The 9,499-nt window shown below is 41.8% G+C and overlaps 1 protein-coding gene across 1 annotated transcript in view; it reads right to left on the reverse strand.

Annotated features, from left to right (window-relative positions):
* BRAF (B-Raf proto-oncogene, serine/threonine kinase) overlaps positions 1 to 8,558 on the reverse strand; it is a 57,398-nt gene extending 48,840 nt beyond the window's left edge. The window contains exon 1 of the mRNA XM_026037259.1: positions 8,463 to 8,558. Coding sequence (XP_025893044.1) covers positions 8,463 to 8,546 — 84 coding nt within the window. The 5' untranslated portion in view covers positions 8,547 to 8,558. The remainder of the gene's footprint in view (positions 1 to 8,462) is intronic.
* Positions 8,559 to 9,499: the final 941 nt, after the last annotated feature.

The following is a 9,499-nucleotide window of genomic DNA, read 5'->3' on the forward strand; positions in this document are numbered from 1 at the left end:
TGAGGATTGTCCCTTYCATTTTTCCAGCGGGTTAGCAATTCTCCCAGGATGGACATATGCTACAAATGTGTGTCAAGAACACAATTTGAGCACCGACGTCAGTCCTCACAGTAGGGAATGAGGCAGAAATAACATTGTAGATGGTAGGTGGTCGTGATAAACATCACTGAGTTTCAGACTGCATATTTTGTGTGTTCGTTCTTTAATRAAAGGACATAACTTGCAGAAAACTAAGAACTTATTAGCATTTCTTTTAAAAACTGAAAAAGTCTCATGTTTCATGAACTAGCCCTCAAGCTGACTGCACTAAAACCAAAACATTTTCACTCTAGTATAATTCYAGTGTCAGAAGTGAATAATTTATATATCAGTTCTAAATAATGGCACAATTTGGCTGTACAGTAACACAAGTGCCTCCTACTTCCAGGAACAACTTTCATGTAAATTCCAGTAAGAGATCCCTGTGTCAAGAACTATTTTCTGTAAACAAATGGTAAGAATCATAAGCTGTTACCATTTCACCAAGGCTTTTCTAAATACTTACTTCCTTTTCTCATGAACATTGCAAAATATTATTTGTGCACGAGCAACATTACATTGCTTCAGGATACTTGCGGGCTTAGTTCCTTCATGAAGYTACACACATCTTTCAAAATACTCAATCCTACAGTGTTTACGCTGGCAGCTTAACCTGTCACTAACACAAACTCAAAGCCAAATGACTTCTCTTAAGAGCACAAGCAGCAAGCACGAAAAGTTGGGAGCTGTTGCTAACTGGGGATATTTTCCCACTAAATTCAGCATAAACCCCTCAATTTTTAATGGAGATTGGAGCTCTTAAATGTTACGCTGCTGCTCAATGCGATTATAGAGGATGCGGTAATAAAACATTTTGAAACCAGAATCGTGACTAGACTTTAAATATGTTTTTTATTTAAAAAAATCAAATTATTCTTTTTCTACAGAAGGAGCTATAGTTTATGCAGCAGAAATTGCATAGCTGTGCTGAAGTCTTACTTCAGAAAGATTAAGTACTTTGGTGAGACATGAATTTCAGTTGATAACCAACACACATAGCCCTTCACCCTTAACACAATAACTGCCAAAACATCGAATTATAACATAGAGTTAAAATTTAGACTATTACAACAGCAAAGCTGTCCTGTAGTGAAGTATTTTTAGCTAACAGATTATGCCACAGGGCTGGCCAGGCTACAAGGGAGCCCTGCAGTGTGGCTCTATTAGTAGCTAGATATCAATGGCCCCAAAAACCTTTTGGTCTGCAAAGACTCTTGGCTAAACACTCCTTTTATTAGTTTTTCAAAATAAAATGACATTAAATAACTTTCTATCCACAACATGATAAAGATTTAACTGAATATCAATCTCTCTCAATGCAGTGCATGAAATTAGAAGATTTTAAGGGTGTTTCCAGAGTAGATACAGCACTAGCCCAATTTCCTACTAAATAAACATAGGGATCATTTCTAAGCTCGATGAGGCTGGCCACGGCCTCATGAAAGGAAGTTTGGGAAACGTGAATGGAAGGAGATTCCACAGCRTCCATGCAGCCCGTGGTGGGACCGAGGCCCCTGCAGCGGGGCCGAGCRAGGCGGTTCGGCCGCCTTTCCCTCCGGAAATCCCGGCCGGCATCCCGGCCTGCGCTCCAGGAAGGGGCATTCCCAGCCCCGGGGCAGCTCCACGCGAGCCGCATTCCTGCTCCTCCAGCTTGCTTATTCATGGCTACCAATACCCTGCCTGTACTCGGAGCGGCCTCGCCAAGGCCGTTTGCTCCCGCTGTCCCCACAGGGCTCCGGGTCGCGAGCGGCTGCCACGCTAACACAGCRCGTACGCACGCCCTGATGCGGCTGCTACCCACGCACAGGCACGAGAGCTCAGAGAAAGTCACCTCTTAAGTGCTGCAGCCTAGCGACAAAATAAAAGCTGTTCGCAGAAATAACAACAATTGCATGAGCTTACAGCAGAGTGCCAATAGAGCTCTGCTGAGATGATGGTAATAGGTATTTTTAAGAATATCTGCATTTCTGTATTATAAATTATTTATATTCAATTGGAGATTTGTTTTCTTGTACCATAACTAAGCTATACATTCTATTAATAACATTCAGAAAGCCAGAAGCAAATGAAGCAGCTTAAAAACCAACCGAACAAAAAACTCCCTGAATTAAATCAAACAGCAAAAGTGTCACCTCTCACTCTTTTTCTCTGCTCCCAACAACCTTTGGTGAGAAACGAGGCCTGATCTCAAGCAGACCAAATAGTTTTGTCACGATCTCCCCTCTACCTTTGCTCAAGAATTTTTTTGGATAATGCCCATATATTGCAAAGCTCTYAAAAACCTAAAAAGTTCCCTGGTCTTTTAAGTTGAGATTGTGTTTCCATTTAAAAGATGCCTGACCCTTCGGTGTGCTGATCAAATGCAAATCCCACTAAGTTAAAGGGGTTAAACTGAAGAAAGCCAGTACAGTAAATTAGCATTTCTTCATTTAGCAAGGCTCCTTTCATTTAGCAATGCCCAACTTTGGACATTCTAGTTTTGGTCCAACACACTTAGCATCTCTTACAAGTCTGGTTAAAAACAACAATAATCTGCATCTTTAGCTTTTTACAACACCCAGTGAATTTCCCAGCACCTGTACCTAGATTTACTATTTCCTGGGAGTCCCAAGAGCAGCTTGAGACACTCTGAGAGTCCAGCCTGAAGATGCGCTTGGGACTTGGCTTGCGGGCCGCCACGGCACGCTCGCCTTAGAGCCACAAGCAGGGCAGCGTCTTTAACCAACCTGTCCTGCTGCACGAGGTCTTCAGCCCCACAGGAACGGGCAATTAAACACCCTCCTCGAGCCTCCCAAATACAGAAAGAGCAAGGCTTTCCAACTAGACAAGTTTAAGAGTCCCAGAAAAGAGAAAGCTAGAAAATTATACTAGTTAGACACAAACCCATTTATATCCTCACTGTTCTTATCTTAGATTGCTTCCAACGAGAGACCAGGAAAGATAATGATTCCTTCCAGACTCCTAAAAAGCAAACCGAGTTGTGTAACTCATTTTAATATACCACTGTCATTCTGCCTCATATACATGTATACATTTGTATATTATTTCATTTTGCTGAGACTCTGCATAGAAACGCCGGAGAGCTCRCTCGTTGTTCCTGCTGTCCGCAGCACCCAAGCTACAGGTGGCACAAGGAAGCACGCACCAGGCCCAGACCTGCTTACATCCCGACACACTACCGCTGCTAAGGAAGCTCTCGTGGAGGGAGGGCTCAGAGATAATCCTCTACTCACCTACTGCATGGGAGGGACACACAACACATTTTGGAAAATTAAAGAGATCAGGCTTCGTGCTTGAGCCTTTGAGTAAGAGCCTAGAAGGGTTAACAAATCTGATTATGTTATTTAAGTATGACCTCTCCTTTAAAAGTTTGAGCTGACTGCTTTTGACCTGTCTAGATCCGTAAAATCCTTTTCCAGCTTGTAACAGCATTGGCTCCCAATGCTAAAATCAAATACACAAATGCATTGTCCTTTCCCTAACTCAAGTTAAATTTTTCATCAATGCCTAGTTGGTAGAGACGTAAAGGTTTAATTCTGATGGCCCCTAAAGAAGAATACTCAACTGCAGTTTTATAACTGTTCTCACTTACTAAATTCCAGGTTTTCCCAGTATCATAATCCTGTGCTTTCTTGCAATAAAGTTCTCCCACATTTAGAATGCTTAGACAAATCTTTAAGAAAAGGGGTTTTCCACAATGAATCACAAACTGTGTGTTTTTGAAAACAGCACTTCAGGGACAGCTATAATGTATGGAGGAATTAATGTGGGAAGACAAAAGTCACTGACGTTTTCAGCTGCTGTGATATACAATGCTGCCAAAAGGCATGTTAAAAAAATCAAACAGAAAAAAAAAGAAAAGAAAAAGAAAAAATACTGCATATTCTCTTTTAAAGGAAAAGGGAAAACAAACAAACAAGAACTATTACTGATATTTCTGGATCTGTTGAGTCAACAAGTCATTTCAAGTATCTGACACTGATTTCCAGRGGCGCCTTAGATCTGAGATGCCGCCTCTCGCGCAGAGGCTGGAAGCTCAGCTGCAGCACAGAAGCCATATTTAGATTTACTACAGCAGACACGCTGCGTTAGCTATTTCTTCTAGTCTGGATAAACACAAAAGGCTCTATTGCAATCATATTAGAGAATCTTGATAGATCTCCAAGGCCATTACTACTTGCAATCATTAAAAAATATGGTTAATAGTACTTCTTTCTTCTATTCATCTAATTTCTAGCCCTGCTGTCTCCTACACATACTCACAAGTTTCTCCGCAGCTCAGTTTTCTTTCATCAAYCCTTGTTTTTCTGTCCTGAGGGAGGCAAGTTAGACTCTATCACAAAGTTTCACACTATTTTYCCCCCACTAGACACTAGCAGCCAGCACAGGCTTTCAAGGCCCTATTGCAGGTGCCACCTACAGCCACCTCYAACACCGTCATCGAGGAGGGGCAGATCAGGGCAGGGAGACACCCTTGCATCAGGGCACGCCATCCCATACAGTAATGCAACATACAGTACGTACACCGGAGTGCAACTCGGTTACATTTGCTATTTCAAGAAGCCCCTTCCTCCTTCACRGGCAGTTGCTGCATCCTGCAGTGCTGGCTGCACCCCCAGCTGTTGGTACTAACCTTCCTCTGGGGCAAAACCTCTCCAGCCTGCTCTTAGACTTGAATAGAAAACTCTTTCGCTTTTGTTTTCACTGCCTCAGAGGAGCGCAGAAACAAAAGCTGGCTGGCTTCTATTTCCWAGGCGCGAACTCATCTTCTATTATTAAAATCATATATCGTATATTCACTACAAAACAATTTCTGCAAATGCTCTGAATGCTCGATTCTCAGAATTAATTTCGTTGTTCAATCCTTCAGCTTTCCTATGATGTGAAGTGTTTTTTATAGATGTATCTTTGTTTTTACCCTTTTTAAATGAAATGATGTTTTACTACTAGCTTCAACCACAACTTTACAAGACCTGTCTACGGAGGCACTTCCATCATAGGCCAGGAATCAATGTACTGGATACTATCCATTCTGTGAACCTAAGTGTAAGACACGTAGGAAACAAGAGATACAAAGCCAGACAAAGAGTACAAGAGAACTGAACAAATCCTATTATAGGGAAAAGTCTACACAGGAGGAAGATGGACAGCTGCCAAGCTTTCTGCAGGCATCAGAAAGCCATGGTTTTGCAGAAAGTGCTACAAAAGTAAAGCAGATGTTTACCACAGTGAAAGGTGAAGGCAAAAGTGTTCATTTGCTGGTATTTATCTAGCCATTAGCTATGTGTAACTCCATCTCTTGCTAGCAGCAGCAGACAGCAGGCTTGCCCATAACACTCACAGGGTGATCAACATGCACAATCCAGAGAAGTCCTTAAAGGCATCTCACATTTCAGGAAAGATAGAAAAGGCACCACAGCAGYGGAAAGAAACCCAGGGAATGGTGACATGGCCCAATCATGAACTAGCAAAACAGACCCTGCAGCAGAGGCTCATAAAGGCAGTTCAACACTGCCCCTGTCCTCCTGCCACCGCCAGGAATGAGACTTGAACAAAACCCTGAAAAATAAAGAGGAGGAGGTTGGATGGAGCTTAAAGTTACCTTGCCTTGCGGTTCAGGCACACGGTGGGGATGCTACACACACCGTGAAGTGTCAAAACCCTGATATAAACCAGGTGAGCGGCCCCAGGGCAGCACAGAAGTGGGTGATGCTGCTCGGGCACAGAGCTCAAGCAGCSGGTTCAGCGCTTCACCCACAGCCCTCTCCAAGGGCAGCTGCTCCCATCAGAGGGCACAAGCAAAGGGTATCAAACGGCCCGAGTCACCAGATGCACCCTGCATCACTTCACSTTCTTCCTATTCATGGCAAAGAATTAGTTTCACGTGTGTCTTCTAGAAGCAAACATGCTCCTCTCCCTCACCTTCCACCACTACTTTTTACATACCGCTTGGTCCTTCCAAACCTGTAACCARGTTTGTTCTGGCTCCTTTCCTGTCAGGAAAGAGGGGGAAGAAAGRCGACCCACTCGCTCTAGCACTAGCAGATGAGATTCAGCTACGTTGCTGCAAAGCAGGCTCCCACAAGAGAAAGCTACTGATGCTCTTGGCCAAGCCAAAAAGCAGCCAAAGYGGTGGGGAGGGCTGAGAGGGGACATGGCAGACAACTGTGCTGGGTTAAAAATAAAGATAATGAAAAGAAAAATCAAGAGTCAAGGGAAGACAGCAGTCTTGCTTCTTAAGTCCTGCTCCAAGAAATTACACACCTAAATGACTGTTTTGCAGCATCAAATCCTAAGGACTCCATCAGTCCATCTCAGTGTAGTTACATTCAGGCTAAAGACCACCCAAAAGGGAAGGACCTTTTCCCTCACCCCACTTTCTAGGCTCTTAGCTCCCAGCTGCAAACTCTTCYCCTTCCCTTGTCTTGGCCTCAGCTCTGTGGCTCTCCGATCTTCATCACGACCAAGTTCAACGTCCTAGCCAGAGGGCAAACTAGTCCAACAAAAGAGTATTTTTCTTATGGATTAAGGGATCCAAGTGGCTTAGCCAGCACTGGTGCTACAAAYACCATAGTAAAGGAAGTAAAGAAGCAAAGAGGTGAGAAAAACCATGACTTTTCTTTTCAGTGAAGGAGATCTCTTTCTTACAGGTCTCACCAGGTTCTCACAGGTCTCATGGAATAATTAAATAAAAAGAAAAAAGCAGAAAAGGAGAATCCAAGTCCCTCCTCCTTCCTGTGTGGCTGCCACCTAGGCTGTACAGCACCAGCTGCCGTGAAAGGGGCTTCAAGACGCAGAGAACTCCCTGCTGCGGGTGCCAGGGACTGCCCTGTTGCTCCTGCAGCACCCACAGAGCTCGGTCTCAGCCGAGCTCTGATCTCTCCAGCTCATGGCTCTGCTCTATGCTTGATGTCCTTGTAGAATCATAGAATGCTTAAGGTTGGAAGGGATCTCCTGAGGTCATCTAATCCAACCCCCCGGCACACGCAGGGTCACCTAGAGCACCTGGCAGAGGGCAAAATGGTCACTGACCAATTCAAACCTCAGCTCCTTATTCCATTTAAACCATATCCTAGTGCATGTTTTCCACCATAAATGCCCTCTTTCCTGTCAGTGAGCTTCACAGTAACCTAAAGGCTTCCCACGTAGAGATAAGTTTTAATTTTGATACAAACAAGTGACAAATGGTTGTAATGAGCTAACAGTTTCTGAAACCATTTTATACTTTAAATCCAAACTTAGAAAAAAAATAAGCTCATTATTACCGTATTATGATACACAATCTAATAAAACCAACATACTTATGGTGATATGAAGTAGAGAGGTACGAAAGGTATCAGCTCACATGTAAACAAAGGTGTGTCTGCATGCCACTGAGYGGCTAAAATAGTGATTAGTGCTCACTTAATATCTCCCTTCTACACCACCAAAAGTTAAGCAACTATGGAGGGCCTCCTTTGTCCTTAACAGTTAAGGATATTATGTCAACATTTGTTGAATCAAGCTAGTGCCCTAGCTAACATATTAAGATATAAGCTAGAAGTACCTCAACTAATAATATCTATTTATAACTGCCTAGTGCGTTAGGCTACTACTAAAAAGACTGAAAAAGARTCCGATTGACCTGCAGTTATTTCTATACTTCAAGGGGCGAAGAAAAGGTCAGGGTTTGGATCAAGCTGATATCAATTTAATTCCTAACAGTTGTAACTTATGGTCCTTTAATATGCCCATAATGACCCTGTGTCAATGCAATTTCACAAACCCAGAACGATGGAAGAATTAAAAGGATTTATGAGTTGACAACTAATTTAGCTTTAAATGTGACTCTCCTTTTTATTACTTTGCATTTTTACAAGTTTGTCAGAAAGGTCCCTTCTCCCTAAAACAACTGCTAGATTCTATGTGAATGTTTTTTTCTCCCACTGGAAAAAAAAGTAGTCACCTGCTATAAGRGCAAATTTAGCCTTAGAGATGTTTTCATTCACACATATTAAACAAACACATACCTAAGAATTTACATTCACGTACAGAAATACAGCATGCATTTTTGTATTATACAATTCTTTTATACACGACCTCTGTATTACACACCACCTTTTGCCCCTTCAACACAAAGGATGGAAGAGAGCAGCAAATTAAGTGCTGCCCATTTCCACTGCACACACCTAAGTACAAGAACGTGCCACTGATCCTCCCCAGTTGATGTGTACATTGCAGTCCTGCACAGTCGTTTTCTGTCTTCAGGGAAAAATGCTACACCTCTAACACAAGGAATATATACTCTAACTATATGTACTGTCAGCTTTAACATTGTGTTCTTTTAGGTAGTGCTAACAAAGCATACAAGCAATCCAACCACATGCATTTGAAAGCAGACTTACCTCTAAGTATATTGATGGTGGGTTATGCTCTCCTCCAAACTTGTCTAGCAGTGCTTCTATATGTTCTTGTGTTAATTTAATCATCTGCTTGATATTCCACACCTAAATCAAAAAATAAATATATTTTTGTAATCACAAGAAGCCCRTCCTACAACAAAATTAATTACATTTTCTAGACAAGCTTTAATACGTGAATTCCATAATAAAAATATTTCAGTATCAGTAAAAGTGTGCAGAGTTTCCAYTGTTAGTAACACATAGGTTTCTTCAGAGCTAAACGGAAAAGTTCAATTTGGTTTTGAAATTCTGTAGCCATTGAGTAAACAGTCTTTTAATAGATATTAAAAATACGCTTTTAAAAAATGCATCAGGACTTCTTCTGGAGAGACTCTGCAACCTGATTTCTACAATTACTTCAAAGTTTAATGAAGGACTTCTATCCAACCGTGAACATCTGTGGCAAACTAGTCAACAACATCCACATCATCCCCATCTCATCCATTGATATGGTAATGGCATGCAATGATCTTCAGCAGTTTCTATACCTTGGGTTCTATGCTCCTTTCCCTTACAAGTTTTCTTACAGACCTTGCACATGATCTGAAAGTGGCATTAACTTCGACAGCACAGAGAAGACTTACAGCATTGTATCAGGAAACAAGGGAGCTATTCTTCACAGTAGCTTGAAAGAGTCAATTTGAGTAATTTGACACTATTGTAGGTGAACAGTATTATGAGTCCTAATTTACAACTCAAAAGACATCGATTCACAAATTCAAATCACTTAAAATAATAATACTGCACTGATGCAAGAAACTGTGTTAGTCCAATCAAAGTCAGAAGTTTAAAAGGGATGTAAATAGGAAGCACAGAAGGAGGCAGGAAAATCTCTTCTTAACAGGTATTCTTATTCACAGAGTTTGTGAGGAAAAACTGATTGTCAGAGTTATTAAATCTAGGATGGGAAAAATAGAGCATGCTTCTTCAAAAAGGTTTTTGAGAATTCCTGTTACCTCCTTTRGTTTACTTTGTAACTA

This window comes from Nothoprocta perdicaria, unplaced genomic scaffold, assembly GCF_003342845.1.
Source record: "Nothoprocta perdicaria isolate Ctin4 unplaced genomic scaffold, notPer1 scaffold_195, whole genome shotgun sequence".
NCBI classification, from domain to species: Eukaryota; Metazoa; Chordata; class Aves; order Tinamiformes; family Tinamidae; genus Nothoprocta; species Nothoprocta perdicaria.